The 18,911-nt window shown below is 35.8% G+C and overlaps 4 protein-coding genes across 6 annotated transcripts; 2 read left to right on the top strand and 2 right to left on the bottom strand.

Annotated features, from left to right (window-relative positions):
- Positions 1-6,673: 6,673 nt before the first annotated feature.
- On the top strand, positions 6,674-8,523 carry LOC137252225 (spliceosome-associated protein CWC27 homolog). The gene is made up of 4 exons (XM_067787639.1): positions 6,674-6,832; positions 6,891-7,435; positions 7,509-7,913; positions 7,968-8,523. The coding sequence occupies exons 1-4, from the start codon at positions 6,791-6,793 to the stop codon at positions 8,503-8,505; spliced, it is 1,530 nt and encodes a 509-aa protein (XP_067643740.1). The 5' UTR covers positions 6,674-6,790; the 3' UTR covers positions 8,506-8,523.
- On the bottom strand, positions 7,184-10,148 carry Prx4 (Peroxiredoxin 4). Of its 3 annotated transcripts, none has more exons than XM_067787642.1 (5): positions 10,132-10,148; positions 9,591-9,783; positions 9,403-9,520; positions 8,935-9,340; positions 7,184-8,874 (listed from the first exon to the last, which is right to left on the bottom strand). In XM_067787642.1, exons 2-5 carry the CDS (start codon positions 9,748-9,750, stop codon positions 8,824-8,826), a joined length of 735 nt encoding a protein of 244 aa, XP_067643743.1. In that variant the 5' UTR covers positions 9,751-9,783; positions 10,132-10,148; the 3' UTR covers positions 7,184-8,823. The 3 variants fall into 3 exon arrangements, with proteins under 3 accessions (XP_067643743.1, XP_067643742.1, XP_067643741.1); XM_067787641.1 differs by lacking the exon at positions 10,132-10,148 and adding an exon at positions 9,969-10,119 and having other exon boundaries at positions 9,591-9,914; XM_067787640.1 differs by lacking the exon at positions 10,132-10,148 and adding an exon at positions 9,969-10,119.
- A 2,998-nt stretch (positions 10,149-13,146) lies between these two features.
- On the top strand, positions 13,147-14,910 carry cbc (crowded by cid). The gene is made up of 3 exons (XM_067792370.1): positions 13,147-13,995; positions 14,059-14,563; positions 14,714-14,910. Exons 1-3 carry the CDS (start codon positions 13,344-13,346, stop codon positions 14,823-14,825), a joined length of 1,269 nt encoding a protein of 422 aa, XP_067648471.1. The 5' UTR covers positions 13,147-13,343; the 3' UTR covers positions 14,826-14,910.
- Positions 14,911-15,049: 139 nt separating this feature from the next.
- Positions 15,050-16,024, bottom strand: Gas41 (YEATS domain-containing protein 4 Gas41). The gene is made up of 2 exons (XM_067792371.1): positions 15,371-16,024; positions 15,050-15,305 (listed from the first exon to the last, which is right to left on the bottom strand). Exons 1-2 carry the CDS (start codon positions 15,927-15,929, stop codon positions 15,145-15,147), a joined length of 720 nt encoding a protein of 239 aa, XP_067648472.1. The 5' UTR covers positions 15,930-16,024; the 3' UTR covers positions 15,050-15,144.
- Positions 16,025-18,911: the final 2,887 nt, after the last annotated feature.

The raw sequence follows: 18,911 nt of genomic DNA, 5'->3' as shown, positions 1-18,911 counted from the left end.
AAAACTTCGAAGTCGACTCAGGTGCCGGCTACACGTTACTGCCGGAAAATCAATTTATGAAATTAAATATCAAAACACCGCTAAGGAAAACAAATATTGCCTTCTGCGTTTATACAGATGATGTTTTTGTGCAAATAGGAATCGTTACTGTGGACGTAAAGTACAAAAATAGGAAATCGAAAGAAGATTTGTACATTGTATCGTCGAAACGTACCGCATTACTGGGACGTGTATGGATACGCCATTTGAAAATTAATCTACATGAAATTGAGGAAGACAGTTCTAAAAACGACATTAGCCACAACAACATAAATTCTATATCAGAAATCGAACAGCAATTTTCAGAAATTTTCGAAGAACGTGTTGGATGCATTAAGGATTTGGTTTGTAGTTTAAAACTACGCCAGGGTGCAAAGCCAGTGTTCTTAAAAGAAAGGCCAGTGCCTTTTGCCATATGCGAAAAAGTAGAACGTGAACTGGATAATTTAGAACGAGACGGCATAATTACAAAAATTAATACTAGCAATTGGGGTTCACCTTTGGTAGTAATTCCAAAACCTGATGGTAATGTACAAGTATAAAGTAGCTGTTAACCCTCAGTTGGAAACCGCTCATTATCCAATCAAAAGAATCGATGCAATTTTTAACAGTTTAAAGAATTCTAAATATTTTTGCAAGTTAGACTTATATAAAGCATATCTGCATGTACGAGTGGATGATGACAGCAAAGAAGTGCAAACTATTTCAACGCACCGAGGTACGTACCAAATGAATCGATTATCTTTTGGAATTAAAACTGCTCCGAGTGAGTTTAACCGTATTTTAGATCAAATATTACAAGGCCTCGAAGGTACAGTCTCTTATTTTGACGATATAATCATACATGGTGCAACGTTGAAAGAATGTGAAGAACATCTGATCAAATGCTTTGAAAGACTGAATAAATATCAACTGCACGTCAACAAAAGAAAATGTGAATATTTTAAAGAAAAAATTAAATACCTTGGATATGTAGTAAGTCATAACAAAATAGCAAAATGTCCAGATAAAGTAAAGGCGATTATAGACATGCCAAAACCTCAAAATGTAGAGCAATTAAGAAGATCCATTGGAATGATTACATATTATTCAACATTTCTACCGGATATTTCGACAATTACATTCCCTTTACGCAAGCTTTTAGAAAAAAATAAAAAGTTTAATTGGACAACACAATGCGAAGAATCATTTAAAAAGCTTAAACAGGAAATTCTTAAAGACAGGGTTATAGTACCATTCAACGAAGCTTTGCCGATAACATTAGCGTGCGACGCAAGCCCAACAGGCATAGCTGCAGTACTATCTCATATTGTTGAAGGAGAGGAACGCCCCGTCGCATTTATTTCAAGAGCATTAACAAAAGCAGAACAAAATTACAGCCAGCTTGACAGAGAAGCGTTAGCAATTATTTTTGCCATTGATAAGTTTTTTATGTATTTATACGGAAGAGAATTTACATTACTGACAGATAATCGTCCTCTAACAAGAATATTTCATCAGAGTGCAAAAACACCAGCCATAACCTCAGCAAGACTACTTCGTTATGCTTCATTCTTGCAGGGATTCAACTACAAAATACAACATCGTAAAGCTGAAGATAATGTGAACGCAGATTGTTTACCGAGAGCACCTAACAACGAAATATCGACGTTTAAACATTTTTTGGATGAAGAAGTACGCAATATTCAGGACGGGACGATCAATCAAATATCGACATTTTCAATCAACGCCACTACTATTTCAAACGAAACAGAGCGTGATGTGAAACTAGCAAAATTAAAGAAGGACTTACTGGATGACAAGAATTGTTATCCCACTTATTCGTTGCAAGATGGCGTCATATTTAAAGGTGACCGTGTTGTTATACCATCAAGATTACGTGCAGAAATTTTAAAAGAGCTACATTACACACATGTGAGCATAGTAAAAAGGAAACAGCTCGCTAGGAAGTACTGTTTTCGGAAGGACATCGACGCGGATATAGAGCGACTGGTAAAATCGTGCCCTAGTCGTCCGGATGTGAAAAAAAGTCCTCCAAAAGTTGTAACGCATCATTGGGAAGAACCAACCGAAAATTTTCAAAGAGTGCACATTGATTACGCAGGACCATTTCGCAATCACTATTTTTCCATACTAGTAGATGCAAAATCGAAATGGCCGGAAATTCGAATAATAAGGGATGCACCAACCTCTGAAAAGACTATAGATTTAATACAAGATATTTGTGCGACACGGATTACCACAATGACAATGCAACGATATTCCAAAGTGCAATGTTTAAAGAATTTTGTTGCGAAAATGGAATTATTCAGAAGTTTATAGCCCCTGGACACCCAGCAACAAACGGATTGGCTGAAAGATACGTCCAAATTCTGAAAAAGAAGCTAACAGCGATGGATGATGAAAAATTACCATTGAATATCAAACTACGAGAAATCCTATTTCGATTCAGGGCAACCCCTTTGGCAAATGGTCAAACCCCAGCCCAAATGTATTTAGGACGTGAATTAAGAATTAAATTGGATGCTATGCGGCCAGTCAAACAATTGAAATCAGCAACACATAATCCAAAAGTGCGTCATCTAAGTGTAGGCGGTAGAGTTCAAGTGCGGTTGTGTCACAGGAATAAACCTAGCTGGAAATTTGGTGTTGTGAAACGCAAATTCGGACATCTTCACTATCAAGCTAACTGGATGACGGTTATGAGTTGAAACGACATATAAACCAATTGTACAAGTCTGGTATTGATCAACCTAAAAAGCATGTAACGTTTGCTGAACCTCCCGTGCAAGAAAATTCAAAAAAGGAGGAAATCTACATTGAGCGTACCATTACCACTCCGACTACACAACAAATACCAATGGTACAACCCAATCCAGTATCAACGCCTGACGAAACTGTAAGAAAATAGAGTAGGGTCCGAAGGCCTCCTGCACGCTTAGATGACCATGTTCTCTATTAAGCGTGGGAGACTGTTATGTATTTACCAACAGTTGGCAGCCCTCTTCTTTCTACTGCTGTTATTATTTTATATATGTATATAAATACTCTTTCCTTTTTCATATATTGATATAATTACTACTGCTATAGCTATGATGTAAAATTCCTCATACAAATAAATTGTAGTTTTATTATATAGTATAACCTAAAATCAAGCGCGTGCATTTATTCCTTTATAGGACATAACACTAAAAGACTTATTTTTTGTGGAATATGTTTGTAATTTTCTGCGGTTTCTTCATTTTTATGAAATATTCACGATTTTTAGGTTAAGGCACCATCATGGTTCAACTATATACAGGTTGGCTCATCTGTAAAGCAGCAAAATATGTCTGTTCAAATTGTAAAAATCTGTGTATTGGTGTTGGTGCGAATGGTATGGAATGGAAACATAAAACTTAGCAGTTTTTGCATGTGTAAGTAAAATGTTGCCAATGTGTTGGTTTCATTTTGAGTTTGCCATCTCCTTTTGACAATCCCTTCGACCATGCAATGACACAAATAAAATCAGCTGATGAGATGAGCCAACCTGTACATAATTGAACCATGGGCACCATTAATCGATCACTTTGAGGTGCTATGGACAGGGTATAAAAAAGAAGGTAGTTCCACTAAAAATTTTTTGACGTATTTGGGGATTTTTCAAGTTTCATAATGTTTGTTGTTTTGCTAAAAGCGTTGCCATACCGTACTGTTTTCCGGGATTGAAATTTCCCTCAGAATGAAAAGACAATGTTCATCTGAGACAAAACTAATATGCTTAGCGATTTATGTGCCTAAATATCGATCGAGAATACAGTAAAACATGCACTTTTGTTGAAAACTAGGTGATAATGACTCATACATTGGTTAATGACTCATATCTTTATGGCAGCTTGACCCCTAGACAGAAAAAAATACATGAAAAATTCTGTTGTTCTAGCATGGCCCTATTATCATGCCTCTACAGTGGATATTTCTCACGGCATGTTGAGAAAAAGTCTACCTCCAAAGCCTGCAGTGAGTGGTAGGTGTTTAATTTGTTACTTTTGTGGGATGCCACATCCATCTCAATGCTAAAAGGGCACAGAATATGTGTAGGTGGGGCTTGCCCGAAGGTGCCCCTGGTCCAATGGGCAAAAGAACTCTCATAACTAGTGGCTAACCTGCAAAGCTACAGGGCAATGTTCTCCCTAAAAAATAGCTTAGCAATTCCCTCCTCAAGAGCTACGCTTGAATTATACAATAAATAAAAAATGTGGATTTGTAGCCAATTTATCACCATTCAATTTCATAAAAATTGCGTTTAAGTATGCCAAACTCTTTAGAAATTGCGGTGTCGTTTTATAAGGACTTCCTTTGGGCAATCAACTGTCAAACGTGTATGTTTTGTCAACATGTTCTGAGCAAACGTACGGACATTTTCCGTACGACAAGGCTATATTACCTTGCTTTGTATACTTTGACCCACAATAGATCTACACTAAGGTCGCAGTGCTTCTAGACCTAGTAATAATAATGATACTTCGACCCATGTTTCTTCTACCAAAGCAATTTTCGGGAGCTCGAAAAACTTATTAAAACCATTTATTAGGCTGATATTTCGTATTAAAATATTTCCAACGCATGCGGCTCATTTGTTTCTTTTATATTTAGAATAACCGTGAAAGTAATTTAGTCGTATTAGTTAATATAAGATCCATCAAATTAGAAAAATTGGTAACATTTTTCAATCTGGTAGCTTGTTTTTGGTGAAATTGTCATTGTCCCCGCAAAAGTCAAGTGGCTAACATCACACTAACGGGCCGATTCTGAGCGTTACCGGTAAAATAGTACCCAGAACATTATGTAACCGAAAATCGTTACCAGTTCTTTTATTCGCGATTCTGGCCAAAGTGGAAACGCTGTCATCACCGAAGAACTCACCAATGTCTGCGGTGAAATTTAAAAGTTGGTTTTCTTCGCTTTATCCATGGCGGAACGATACAAAGTGGCAGCATGCGACAGCTGAATATACACTTTTTTAATTGAATTGATACATCAACTTCCGGCGCAGTACGATCTTGACATTCGTCCATCGAATTTACAAAAACAAAGTACATGCAATTTTTATTTATGTTTGTAGGTATGTCACCATGCTGCCACCTTGTATGGTTCCGCCATGGCTTTACCGAAAATGTGTCACTCGTAGATACGAGGTTAACGAATAAACGAGACGATGTGTATATATGTACATACATGCATAAGATTTAACATAGTTATATTGTAATTTATTCTTTAAAAGAACATAATGTAAACAAATATATAATATATAGCAAGAGGCATTACTTTTTTACTATTATCTTTATTTATTTGCGCTTACAATTCTTTATTTTTCAGTTTTGCTTTTTTCTAAACAACAGCTGTTGTGTGGTTATTTCGATGTAACCACCTACTTTTGTGGGTAAAAAATTATCCGGCTACTTTCGCGGATAGAATACCAAAAGGGTGTAAAAGTTTCCACATGATTTCGTTACCGTGGTGAAGAATGTTGTTACCACACTAGAATCGGGGCGTAAATGGAACTACCTCTATTTTTCGTATCATGTATGGTTACGACTATGGCGTTAGGGTTAAGGAAGTTTAAGCTGCAGACATTGGTGCTTTATCGGTAACCTTATAACAGCTGATTCGACCAACCTTATTGGAATCAATGCAATCGATTATTGGTGCCGCTAAGGGCGTAACCGTATCGTAGCCAACCAATTGGTTTGTGGTTTACCGTCGTAACGATAAACAGCTGATTACGTTAGGGATACGATTACAGCGATACGACAAACGGCACCAATGACTCCGCTTTAATTTTGCTTTATGTTATGGTTATGGCGTTGGCGTTAGGGTATGGCACCATTCATCGATTACATTGATTTCCACAAGATAGGTTCGATCACTTGTTTTATCTGGTTATGGTTTTATGGATATAAGTCATCATTAATTGGCCCTTAAGGAAGTTTAACTGGCCCTTTAAGCACTGATGACATTTAAGGGCTAATTAAACTTCCTTAACCCCCCTAACGCTATAGTCGTAACCATACCCATATCCTAACCATTTCCAATGTGATCGATTAATGGTGCCTTAACCTAAAAATCGTGTAAATTTCATAAAAAAAAGAAAACGCAAAAAAATACAAACATATTCCACAAATAATAAGTCTCTTAGTCACAACTTATCCAAAACAATGAATAAAATCTACAAAAAGGTATTAAATTCACCAAATCAAATATTTTTAGGTTATGGATATGGCGAGAAACCAAAAACCAATTGCTTGGCTATGGTATAGTTATGGCGTTAGCGTTATGGTATTACACCATTAATCGATTACATTGATTTCCATAAGGTAGGTTCGATCAGCTGTTTTATCTGGTTATGGTTTTATGGTTATAAGTCACCGTTAATTGGCCCTTAAGAAAAATTACTTCGCTGAAAGCGCCCATTGTTTAACATATGATTTGTTTTTGTCACTGGCATGGCGGAACGATACAAGGTGGCAGCATGGAACAGCTGATTATAAACTTTTTTTATTTGTGTCATACATCAACTTCCGGCGCAGTACGATTTTGACATTTTTCCATCGAATTTACAAAAACAAAGTACATGGAACTTTTTTTATGTTTGTAGGTATGTCACCATGCTGCCACCTTGTATCGTTCCGCCATGGTCACTGGTAAACAGATTTTCTGCTTGTGTCTGAAATTAGAAAATTGTGTAGGATAGTAAACAACTAAAGAAAAGATGAGTAACATTTATATTCAAGAACCACCCACCTCGGGAAAGGTAAGCTGATTATTTTTAAAAGCTTCCTTAAACTATTTCCAAAAAACTGTGTGTGCAGGTTCTTATGAAGACCACTGCTGGTGACATTGACATCGAGCTGTGGTCCCGTGAATGTCCCAAAGCATGCCGTAATTTTATACAACTTTGCATGGAAGGCTACTACAACGGAACTATATTTCATCGCGTTGTTAAAGGCTTTATTGTGCAAGGTGGTGATCCCAATGGTGATGGCACTGGCGGAGAGTCTATTTACGGCAAGCCATTCAAAGATGAATTTCATTCACGCTTACGCTTTGCCCGACGTGGTTTAATTGGTATGGCGAATGCCGATAAAGATGACAATGGATCACAATTTTTCTTTACTATGGGCGCTACACCGGAGTTACAAAATAAGAACACACTTTTTGCTAAAGTGACCGGTAACACACTATACAATATGCTGAAGCTGGAGGAAGGGCTTGTGGATCATAATGAACGGCCAATGTATCCACAAAAAATATTACGTACTGAAATATTGAGTAATCCGTTTGAGGATATAGTACCACGCAAACTGGCTAAGGAAGAAAAAAAGGAAAAAACAAAAAAACGCGAGAAAGGTGTTAAGTAAGGGTTTGCAATAATCATCATCATCTACCACATATACGTTCTTATTTATATACATTTTTTTTTTCCATAGGAACTTTGGACTGCTCTCTTTCGGTGCAGAAGCTGAAGAAGATGAAGAGGAGACCAATGAATTTGTGCAGAAAAATGCAGGAAAAGCAAAATCAATGCATGATGTTGTAGACGATCCCAAATTGAGTAAAGAAGTTGTACGGCTCGAAAGTACACATTTAAGCGCTGATGACGATGGCGCTTTAGAGGTTGAACGACGTTTGTCACATATAAAAAAAGAAGATATAGAAGAAGATGATTTGGAAGAGAAACGGCAACGCATAAAGAATAAATTGAAAAGGTTGGACGACAATGAAAAGCTCATTAAGAAGGAGCCAGCGGTAATTCAGAAAGAACAATCAGACTCTGATGAAGATATGCTAATGACTCAAGAACAAGAACGAAAAATTAAAAGCGACAAAAAAAAGTTAGTATTGCGCGCGTATAGTAGATTTGAATAATGGTATTACTTCTTTTTCAGAGATGAAATTCGTCAGGAAATCATCAACTTGAAAAAACAATATCAAACAGAAAAGCGGCAGCGCGAAAATGTGAACGATATAAAACCTGAGAAAAATAGTAATAGCGAACTAGAGGCCAGTGCGGAGGGTAACGAATTTATTAAGAATTTTATTGAGGAAAAGGAAAAGTATGGCAGTCTAAAATCGAAAATACCAAAAAAGGGCGCTAGCAGAGAAGATTTCACACTAAGTTTACTGGCGAAATTTCGTCAAAAATTAGATACACTCAAACAGAAGCAGGCGGATTCAAACGAGCTCCCCGAAACTTTAGACGATGGTACTATAGAGAAAGAAATACATAGTGATGATTGGTTAGCGCATACCTTGAAATTCGAAGAACCAGTACCAGTATTAGCAAAAGACGCATCAACTAAAAGTGATGACTGGTATGATGCATATGATCCTAGAAATCCATTGAATAAACGAAAACGAGGTGAGGGTAGCAAAGCTCTGGGTGGAAGTAGTAGGGATGGTAGTAATATTAAAAGACGCAAATAAAATTTGGTTTAAAACAAAGTACATTATTTATAAGGATTTAAAATTTGTATTATCTGGTTGCGAATTTGTGTAACTCGTTTAAATTTCTTAAGGACAAAGTAAGTACGTATCTGTATAAAGAGTTGTATATAAAAAAAAAACTTGTTTTTTTTGTTTTATCGGTCTACTGATAAAGGATTCAAGCTTCGATTCGATAACGATAGTTATTGTTCTGGCCTTGAGCTCGAATCGAACCTTGTATCCTAACAAAATTTTCGTATCAAAATATGTTTATTTACAACACATTTTGTGATGTGCATCAATACTATAAATTATTCTTTAATTATTTTTCTCGAAATATTTTGCCTTCTCCTTTGGATTTGGCACAATCTGTAAAATGGGATTTTTGTAAGTTATTATTTGTATTTAGAAATATGCATAATTTATTACCGTATCTGCGCCTGGCTTCCAACCAGCAGGACATACTTCACCATGTGTATCAGTGTATTGGAATGCTTGTACCAAGCGCAATGTTTCGTCCACTGAACGTCCCACAGGCAAATCATTCATTGTTATTTGACGTAAAATGCCGCGATGATCAATAATAAAGAGTCCACGTAGCGAATGACCCAAATCTTCTAAATACACACCATAATCTCTACTTATGACATGCGTCAAATCCGATAGTAATGGTATTTTCACATATCCAAGACCACCCTCTTTTCGTGGTGTGTTTATCCAAGCCAAATGTGTGAAATGTGAATCCACACTTATAGCAACAACTTCAGCATTTAACTTGCGAAACTCTGCTATGCGATCCGAAAAGGCAATAATTTCGGTAGGACATACAAACGTGCTGTAAAGGAGAAATTCTTTGATAATTTAGAGATTAAAAAATAAAATATTCGAATAGCTTACAAATCAAGAGGATAAAAGAGTAGTATTAGATATTTTCCATGATATTGAGAGAGAGATAATTTAACGAATTCGCCTTTGACAACGGCAGTGCCTTCAAAGGAAGGAGCTGGTTTGGATACTGAAAGAAAAGCAAACGAAAATAGTACAGCGTAAGTGCATTATTAAATGTGCATTGTACAAAAACTTACTAACTGCTTTAGTAGTCTGCAGCTTATGATCGCCGCGTGGTCCTTCCGAAGGATATACTGAGCCCCCAGCAAAAGAATGGCAGGACCCACTTTCCTCATATCCGGTTGTGCAGCTTAAAGCTGCGCATAGCATAAAAACTAAACAATTTCGTAGCAGCATTGTGCGGTGGGCGTATTTAATATCAATGATTATCTGTAAAATATATATATTGTTTACAGTAGCCACGCAGACACTTTTCGCTTCTTGCTTTAAAGCAGTAACAAATAAAGTTTAACGGAATAAGCGACACGAAGGGCCTTGGACTTAGCACAAAGCTGTACCGGCTAAAATTGCTAAAATTGTTACCGAATTTCTTTATCAGTAGTTTTAAATAATACCTCAAATATAAAATTGTTCAGCCCATAAGATAAGAGCAGAGTTAAACAAAAACAATCAATAAACTCTGACAGAAGCACATACAAGAAAAGAAATCGAGCTGTGGATTTGTTTTTGTACTTCTTTCCCACAATCGCAAATATATTTATTTAATGGAATACTCACATTTAGTTAAAAAAAACAAATAAGGAAGTCTAAGTTCGGGTGAAACCGAACATTACATACCCAGCTGTACACTTGAAATGCTGTTGTTTGATTTGTGTGCTTAATAGTGTTACAAGGTTGCGCAATAATAGATATATGTACATATCGTTCATTTACTTCAATAGTGGCATAACTCAAAAAACATGAATTTTGAGTTAATAACATATAAACGTACCCAATAACATGATCTATGTTGTATAAAACAATCTTTGTGATCCCCTAAAAATTTACCACGTGCTATACAAATGAAAAATGCCTTTATATGCGCAACATATGGCAGTTAAAATGTTTGAATAGCTCTCCTGGAAAATTTGTGTTTTTTGAGTTATGACACTATTGAAGCAAATGAGCGATATGGTTCTATTCTGAACAAATTTTTCTTCGAGTTATGGCTCCCGAAACAGAAAATGTTTAGTCATAAAAGGGGCGGTCCCACGCCCATTTATTAAAATTTGAAGTTTTTCCTATTTATTGTTATAAATCAACTTGGAAAATGAAATACCATTCATATAAACCTGTTTTTTGCAAAGATATAGCTTATTTTATTGTCCACGACCCTTTCTAATATCTTTTATATAAAACTGGGCGTGGTCCTTAACCGATTTCGTTAATTTTTCTTCAAAGCATTCCTTATAGTAAATGGAATCTCTGCCGAACTTTGTAACGATAGGTTTAACGATTATTGATTTATGATTAATAATATTTGTAAAATGGATTTTATGACAAAATAATCAGTTTTTTTTGTGTTTTCCAAAATTTTATATATATAAAAAGTGGGCTATCATCCGATTTCGCTCATTTTCAATTCCAATCTGTTCTGGGTCCAGATAAGCTCGTGTACCAAATTTGGTGAAGATATCTGAATATTTACTCAAGTTATCGTGTTAACGGACGGACGGACGGACTCAATCAATTTTTTTTTTTTTGATATTGATGATTTTGATTGTGTGTTAATATACATCAGCTGCTGGAAATCACGTCCATTCCGACAGCACTAATAATCAATAGTTACTTTGGGCGGGTGGCTTGGAATCACGTCCTTTCCAACCTCCCACACATCGCAGCCCTTCTATTGTGTGTTAAATATACATCAGCTGCTCGAAATCACGTCCATTCCGACAGCACTGATAATCAATTCCGTTGCTCGGCATCACAGTCCATCCCAACAACTGATTCAATAATATATGTATATACATATTTTATAATATAATTTTGCTCACTATGTATGCTTGTTAATTTTACACTGTAATCCGCATTTATGTTCATTCATTAATTCATATTTAGTCTGATTGATTGAAAAATTTTGTAGACTAACAAATAAATAAATAAATAAATATGGAAGTCTAAATCTATCTCGATCCCTTTATACCTGTACAACCAACCGTTATCCAATCAAAGTTATAATAATCCGTGTACAGCTGGGTATAACAAATTGAGCAGAAGAAACACCGGCAAAAACAAGAAGAAATGTGAAAACTATAGTAAACAATGTGAAGTAAAGTGAAATGAGCTAGAAAAGGCTAATGCGGCAGTTACCCACCGACGTGTGCCGTACGTACGGACGTTTGTTGTACGAAGCACGTTTGACCGAATTCTCAAGCCCGTAGGAAACAATGTGTGCGTCTGTGTACATGTACATAACATATTTGTGTGTGTATTGTTTACAACAAAGCACTGTTGCCATTGGCCAGTTTTCATGCATGCTTATGGAAACATCAACTTTTTCCAATTTAATTTTTGATATTGTAAAAGGCCGGAATAAATATTAAATAAGTATAAATAGATTACATATTTATAATCTGCACTTTTACATAATTATTTCGAATTATTTTCACAATTTTTCAAACTTTAATTAGGTGTTTTTGCATTAAAGTGCAAACGGTCAAAAATTAGCGCACAAAAGTTTACTAGGCAACTCTGTCTAGTGAGAGCGATCAGCTGACACGTTCTTACGGAAAAAATCAAAATTGTTTTGATTTCTACGTTCCGGGCTACGTACGTACGGGCGTTGCATGTCGGTGAGTTTTTGTTTACATTGCACACTCATAAGATAGGTCGTGTCAGCTGACAAGTTTTTGGTACGTACGTTCGTGAGTAACTGCCGCATAAAGGGCGAATTAATGGTGACTTATAACCATAAAGTCTTAACCAAATAAATCAGCTGATCGAACCTACCTTATGGAAAGGAATGTAATCGATTAATAGTGCCATACCATAACGCTAACGCCACAGCCAATCAATTGGTTTTTGGTTCCTAGCCATATCCATAACCTAAAAATATTTGAGTTGGTGAATTTTATAACTTTTTGAAGATTTTCTTTATTGTTTTGGATACGTTATGACTAAGAGACTTATTTTCTGTCGAATATGTTTGTAATTTTTTGCGTTTTCTTGATTTTTATGAAATTTTCACGATTTTTAGGTTAAGGCACCATTAATCGATCACATTGAGATGGTTATGGATATGGGTATGGTTACGACTATGGCGTTAGGGTTAAGGAAGTTTAATTTGGCTTTAAAGCGGGAGTCATTGGTGCCGTATGTCGTATCGCTGTATCCGTATCCCTAACGTAATCAGCTGTTTATCGTTACGACGGTAAACCCAAACCCAATTGGTTGGCTACGATACGGTTACGATCTTAGCGGCACCAATAATCGATTGAATTGATTCTCATAAGGTTGGTCGAATCAGCTGTTAAAAGGTTACCGATACGGTTACCGATAAAGCACCAATGTCTCCAGCTTAATGTTTACATGCGCAAGGCACCACCTTTTTTAATTCCATCATGACACTTGACTGCTGAATGACTTGAGCGAATGAAAGAAAGAGAGAAAAAAACAAGAGCTAAAGGAAAATGACGTAAAATTGCCCATAAAAAACAGCTGATCTTTTGTTTACATGCGCAATGTGCAATCTTGTGGCAACGATTTGTAATTTGTTATTGCATTTGCAACATCTATCCATTTCTGTATTGCTCTCCATTGGAACGTAATAAAAAACTGTTTGGCAGCCGTATTTACAGCTGTTTCATTGCAGTGATACCAAGTCTAAAAATGTTATTTTAATTTTTGCAACTTTCTTTTCAATTTGTTGTGCCAATTGTGGTTTTATAGACGTATCATTTGTTATTTACCTAATTGTAGTTAGCTTTGCTCTTCAGAATCAATGAATAATGACCGAAAATGCTAAGGAAGGTGAAGAGTTTACACTGGAGGCGGATTCTGAGTTGCGTTTTGAAATAGAGGACAAGGATGCTAAAGTTTACGTCCAACTCATATCCGGTTTCGCTGAAATGTTTGGCACGGAATTGGTAAAAAAGAAAAAATACGAATTTCTTACCGGCGCCAAAGTGGCAATTTTCACTTATCATGGGTGCGTGCTCAATGTTACCGGAAAAACTGATGTAAGTTACATTTCAAAGGAAACACCAATGGTGCAGTACTTAAACTGTCACGCAGCTTTAGAACAAATGCGCACCGCTGCCGAAGAAAAGGATGAACGTGGTCCAATAGTAATGATTGTGGGCCCATTAGATGTAGGAAAGAGTACTTTGGCTCGCATATTTCTCAATTATGCAGTGCGATTAGGACGACGTCCGCTATATGCGGACATCGATGTTGGACAAGGTTCAATTTCTATACCCGGTACAATAGCAACAATTCTCATAGAACGTCCGGCGAGTATTGAAGAAGGTTTCTCGCAAAAAGCGCCGCTCGTATATCATTTTGGACATACAAGTCCTGGCTCAAATAATGTTCTCTATAAAACGGTAGTTGGCAAAATGGCGGAGGTAACATTGGAATCGATGAATGTTAATAAGAGAAGTAAGTAATTAACTATTGGGGTAGTATGCAATATTCCACTGTAAATATCTCATTCACTTTCAGCGAAATATTCTGGTATGGTAATAAATACATGCGGATGGGTGAAGGGCGATGGTTATGCACATTTATTACATATGGGGCAAGCGTTTGAAGTGAACGCTATATTTGTAATGGATCACGAACGTTTATATAATGAACTATTACGTGATATGCCATCATTTGTACGCGTCGTGCTATTGCCAAAAAGTGGAGGTGTTGTGGAGCGTAGTAGAGGTTTACGTGCAGAACAACGTGATATACGTATTAAAGAATATTTTTATGGTTTTCGTACACCATTCTATCCATTTTCATTCGAGGTGAAATTTCAAGATATAAAATTGTATAAAATTGGTGCGCCTCCATTGCCAGATTCATGCATGCCAATTGGTATGAAAGCAGAAGATAATAAAACTAAAGTTGTTGCTGTAACTCCAAGTCCTGCTTTATTGCACCACATATTATCCATTAGTTTTGCTGAATCCGCGGATGAGGATGTAATCGGTACTAACGTGGCGGGTTTCGTTTGTGTGTAAGTTAAAGTATTTAGCTTGTTTCCAGGTACGACAACTTACCGTTAAGCAGTTCTCAGCTTGCCGAGCTACCGCATATCGAATTGTCGTGTCAGCAACATGTCTTATTAATAATGATATAACATTTAATGTATTAAATTAAATTACAGCACTGATGTAGACATGGATAGGCAAGCCATAACCGTATTATCGCCACAACCAAGACCACTACCCAATAACGTAATGCTTTTATCCGAATTACAGTTTATGGATATTGTTTGAATTTAGTTTTTGTAAGACAGTATACATGTTTACAAATCGTTTTATGTTTGGTTTGGAAATATAACCTTATATATTTTTTATAAAAGATGTGTTATCAATTTGCTTACTTTCGTGGTCGGACCATCGCAATATATTTACATACCATGGTATTTATAAAGTATTGAACATGCTATATGCCTAGTTTAAAATTCTCAAAAACAAATTTCATGTACAATGGTCATATCTTTTTTTTTTTTTTTTTGAGCTAGTTTTAATGTTTTTTCGATCAATATTTTAAGTTACATACATATATCTAATTCTTATCCTTACATTCTATTCATCAAGTAGCTGGCGGCTTTTGTACTTTTGCCAATTCAACCTTAAATTTAGCAATAGTTTCGCGCGCAACCTTTAATTTATCTTTAAGAGTATTGATTTCGCTCTTCACTTTCCCTTTAACCACTAGTATGTTTTCCAAAGTTTTCTCCTTCTTTTCTTCAACTGAAAACGTTAAATAAAATAATAAAAATACTTTTGAAACTGCAAATCAAACATCTGCCACTTACAATCGGTATCGTGCGTATAAGAACCACTGGTAAGTGGTTGTACATTCATTAGAAAATGTTGCATCAATTGTGTTGGTTCTTGGAATACAATTTCTTCATATGATTCTGATACTAAATGCGCATTTGCTGCTCCCAATCTTCTATTGCTATCTAAATTTGTGCTCGATAGCTCACCATCAACAACTGGACTTTGAAATAACTTTAAAATGTGATAACATGTCACAGGTCGTTCTGTTGGATCATGAAAATAGATTTTGATAACAACTTCAAATTCACCCCAACCCGTTTCGGTTATTTCGTAGGGTGGTTTTGTTACAATGCGATTGGGATTGGCATAACTTTCGTGTAGCTTGAAATGCACTTTCTTTACATAAACAGACATGTCTTCATTGTGATAAGGTTTCACATATACCTTCCATTGATGTGTATGGCCATCCTCATTTTTTTTGCCAAAGGATCGTGCAATGTTCCCATAGACAATAGGTTTCACAATTACCAAACCCTTAACGCGCCCGCCGGAGTCTGGACCGAAATCTGTTGGTATATTTAAGCTGTTCATGTTTGTCTTAATAGTTTTTGGAGTGCGTTTGCTTTTAAATTTACAAAAAAATGTAATTGTTAAAAAATGCAATTGCTATGAAAGATGCCAAAACAAAAAAAGATTGATGGGCTGCACTATTCAGCCAGTGCTGTTGTTCCGGAATTTTAACCATTTTTTTCCTATACGGTATTTAGGGTCAGCGTAAAAGACCAATTAATGGGACATAACCATAAAACCCTTACCATATAAAACAGCTCGTTGAATAATAATAATTACATTATCAGCGTAAAAATGGCACTTTAAGGGCTAATTAAACTTCCTTAACCTAACACCATAGTCGTAAACATACCCATATCCATAACCATCTCCAATGTGATCGATTAATGGTGCCTTAACTTGAAAATCGTGAAAATTGCATAAAAATTAAGAAAACGCAAAAAATTACAAACATTTTCCACAAAAAATAAGTCTCTTAGTCATAACGTATCCAAACCAATGAATAAAATCTACAAAAAGTTATTAAATTCACCAACTCAAATATTTTTAGGTTATGGATATTGCGAGAAACCAAAAACCAAATGGTTGGCTATGGTATGGTTATGGCGTTAGCGCTATGGTATGGCACCATTAATCAATCGAATACATTGATTTCCATAAGGTAGTTTCGATCAGCTGTTTTATCTGGTTATGGCTTTATAGTTGTCAGCGTAAAAGACCAATTAAGGGACATAACCATAAAACCCTTACCATATAAAACAGCTCGTTGAATAATAATAATTACATTATCAGCGTAAAAATGGCACTTTAAGGGCTAATTAAACTTCCTTAACCTAACACCATAGTCGTAAACATACCCATATCCATAACCATCTCCAATGTGATCGATTAATGGTGCCTTAACTTAAAAATCGTGAAAATTGCATAAAAATTAAGAAAACGCAAAAAATTACAAACATTTTCCACAAAAAATAAGTCTCTTAGTCATAACGTATCCAAACCAATGAATAAAATCTACAAAAAGTTATTAAATTCACCAACTCAAATATTTTTAGGTTATGGATATTGCGAGAAACCAAAAACCAAATGGTTGGCTATGGTATGGTTATGGCGTTAGCGCTATGGTATGGCACCATTAATCAATCGAATACATTGATTTCCATAAGGTAGTTTCGATCAGCTGTTTTATCTGGTTATGGCTTTATAGTTATATTAATTGGCCCTTTATTCCATGGTATGTTAGGGGGTATTCATTCACAATTTAATAACCAACAATTTTTGATTTGAAAAGTGCAAGGTTGAGGTAAACATTGCATATTCAGCAATAATTAGATTTTATAAGCACTTCAGACATCGTATGCTAATATCTGATCGCCAGTTCTTCATTACTTCCATACGTCTTTGGAACTCGCTCCCTTCTAGACTTAGGCTTATAATCAATGCTCTGTTCTTCAATAAAGATTTAACAAGTTTCTATAATACCTAGACAATTAAAATACTGATTTCTTCTAATACGCCAATTACACGGCTCAAGTATCCTTGTGCCAATTACCAATTTGCACAAGGATTTGACCGGTGTGTGCACTGGTTGCGCTATTTGCGCAGAGAACTGCGCTAAAATCAAAACGATTTATATATTTACGCATGTCTGCAAATATTGCACATGCTTTTTTCTTCGTGTATGGTGAATCTTACACAGTTTACCTGTGGTTCCTGATAATATAACATCAGTAATTATTGCTTAATATCGAAGGCGTAAGGATAATCTCTAGCTTGTAACAGGAACTCACACAAATTTAATAATACAAAATAATTTTTTATACAATTAGAACACATGTTTCATTTGTTGCGCTAGTTGAAAAATGAATATTGCGCAGTGCTGCAATGAGTTGAGCTGGTCTTGCAATTAAAATATATATGTTATAAGTACAATGGAAAATAAACGCTTCTGGTGCGAGTTTTTCGACTTATACCGTGAATTACCAGCACTGTGGAAAATAAATAACAATTAGTGCCTTTTTTATACAATTAAAACACATGGTTCATTTGTTGCGCTACTTTAAAAATGAATATTGCGCAGTGTTTTTGAACCGTGTATGTCAAAATTTTCATTTGCACAAATTTCGTCGTTTTATATTTGCGCATGGTTTTTATGTCATGTATGGGCCGTCTAAGCAAATGTACTATATCATTCGTTTATTTATTTATTTACTATTTATTAAATATATTATTTATTGTAACCTTTTCTTAGCCATAGTCATTAGCTTTAAGTTTCAAGTTTAAATCGTTCCTATTTTATGCCTTTTACAGACTAGCACTATAAAATAATTTTTGCCAAATTGTTGTGCTGGGATGAATTGTCTAATAAATACAAATACATACAAATACGTCATTGTAAAGTCTTCAGGCGGGAGTAGTAGCAGTGAGCGAAGAAACAGACATACTGACGGAAAGCAGCATGAATTGTAGCTGCGCAGACATTACGTTAAGTAAGGGGAAAACGGACATTCAGGCAAAAAACTGGTAGGTTTACACAAAATCGAGAATCAAACAGGGTATAATATTTATTCTAGTAGAATGTACTTATTCCCCAAACGAAACGCTGAGCAAAGCGTTGGTAATTCTATACGACAGCATGACACTCTTAAGGCACGCCCAAAAATATCAAGAGGGTTATCAAAGACACATTTTGGATCCAGGATCAGGAATATGAAAACGGAGGTCAAAAATTTTGGGTCTGTCAAAGCGTTTTATGTCTTTCGGGTTTGAGCTCTGGCCAATGTTTCGCTTTAACATATTAGTTCATTGTATAGCAGGACCTACATATATCATGCTATACAAACTTTGTGGTTTGTGGGTCATAGTTTAAAACTGCTAAACATGTAAAAAAATATGTGGTAAAGCCTTCTCAAGGGCGTTGTGACCCTTTTGACACCATTTTTTTAAGAGTCGACCTCTGGTAAAATTTTTAACTGGAACAGGAAGCAGATGCAAAAAATTGAG

Source organism: Eurosta solidaginis, chromosome 5, assembly GCF_040869045.1.
Source record: "Eurosta solidaginis isolate ZX-2024a chromosome 5, ASM4086904v1, whole genome shotgun sequence".
NCBI classification, from domain to species: Eukaryota; Metazoa; Arthropoda; class Insecta; order Diptera; family Tephritidae; genus Eurosta; species Eurosta solidaginis.
Note: the sequence above shows the minus strand (reverse complement) of the source record. Positions and strands in the feature narration are given on the sequence as shown.

Bases quoted from the DNA above. Each gene is read 5' to 3' on its own strand.
- Gas41 (XM_067792371.1), bottom strand. From the start codon at position 15,929: ATGAACAGCTTAAATATACCAACAGATTTCGGTCCAGACTCCGGCGGG. The intron at 15,306-15,370 runs GTAAGTGGCAGA...TAACGTTTTCAG, and splicing joins TTATACGCACGATACCGATT to TTGAAGAAAAGAAGGAGAAA.
- Prx4 (XM_067787642.1), bottom strand. From the start codon at position 9,750: ATGCTGCTACGAAATTGTTTAGTTTTTATGCTATGCGCAGCTTTAAGC. The intron at 9,521-9,590 runs GTAAGTTTTTGT...CTTTTCTTTCAG, and splicing joins GCAGACTACTAAAGCAGTTA to TATCCAAACCAGCTCCTTCC. The intron at 8,875-8,934 runs GTAATAAATTAT...CCCATTTTACAG, and splicing joins GGAAGCCAGGCGCAGATACG to ATTGTGCCAAATCCAAAGGA.
- cbc (XM_067792370.1), top strand. From the start codon at position 13,344: ATGACCGAAAATGCTAAGGAAGGTGAAGAGTTTACACTGGAGGCGGAT. The intron at 13,996-14,058 runs GTAAGTAATTAA...ATTCACTTTCAG, and splicing joins GATGAATGTTAATAAGAGAA to CGAAATATTCTGGTATGGTA. The intron at 14,564-14,713 runs GTAAGTTAAAGT...ATTAAATTACAG, and splicing joins GTGGCGGGTTTCGTTTGTGT to CACTGATGTAGACATGGATA.
- LOC137252225 (XM_067787639.1), top strand. From the start codon at position 6,791: ATGAGTAACATTTATATTCAAGAACCACCCACCTCGGGAAAG. The intron at 6,833-6,890 runs GTAAGCTGATTA...CTGTGTGTGCAG, and splicing joins AACCACCCACCTCGGGAAAG to GTTCTTATGAAGACCACTGC. The intron at 7,914-7,967 runs GTTAGTATTGCG...CTTCTTTTTCAG, and splicing joins ATTAAAAGCGACAAAAAAAA to AGATGAAATTCGTCAGGAAA.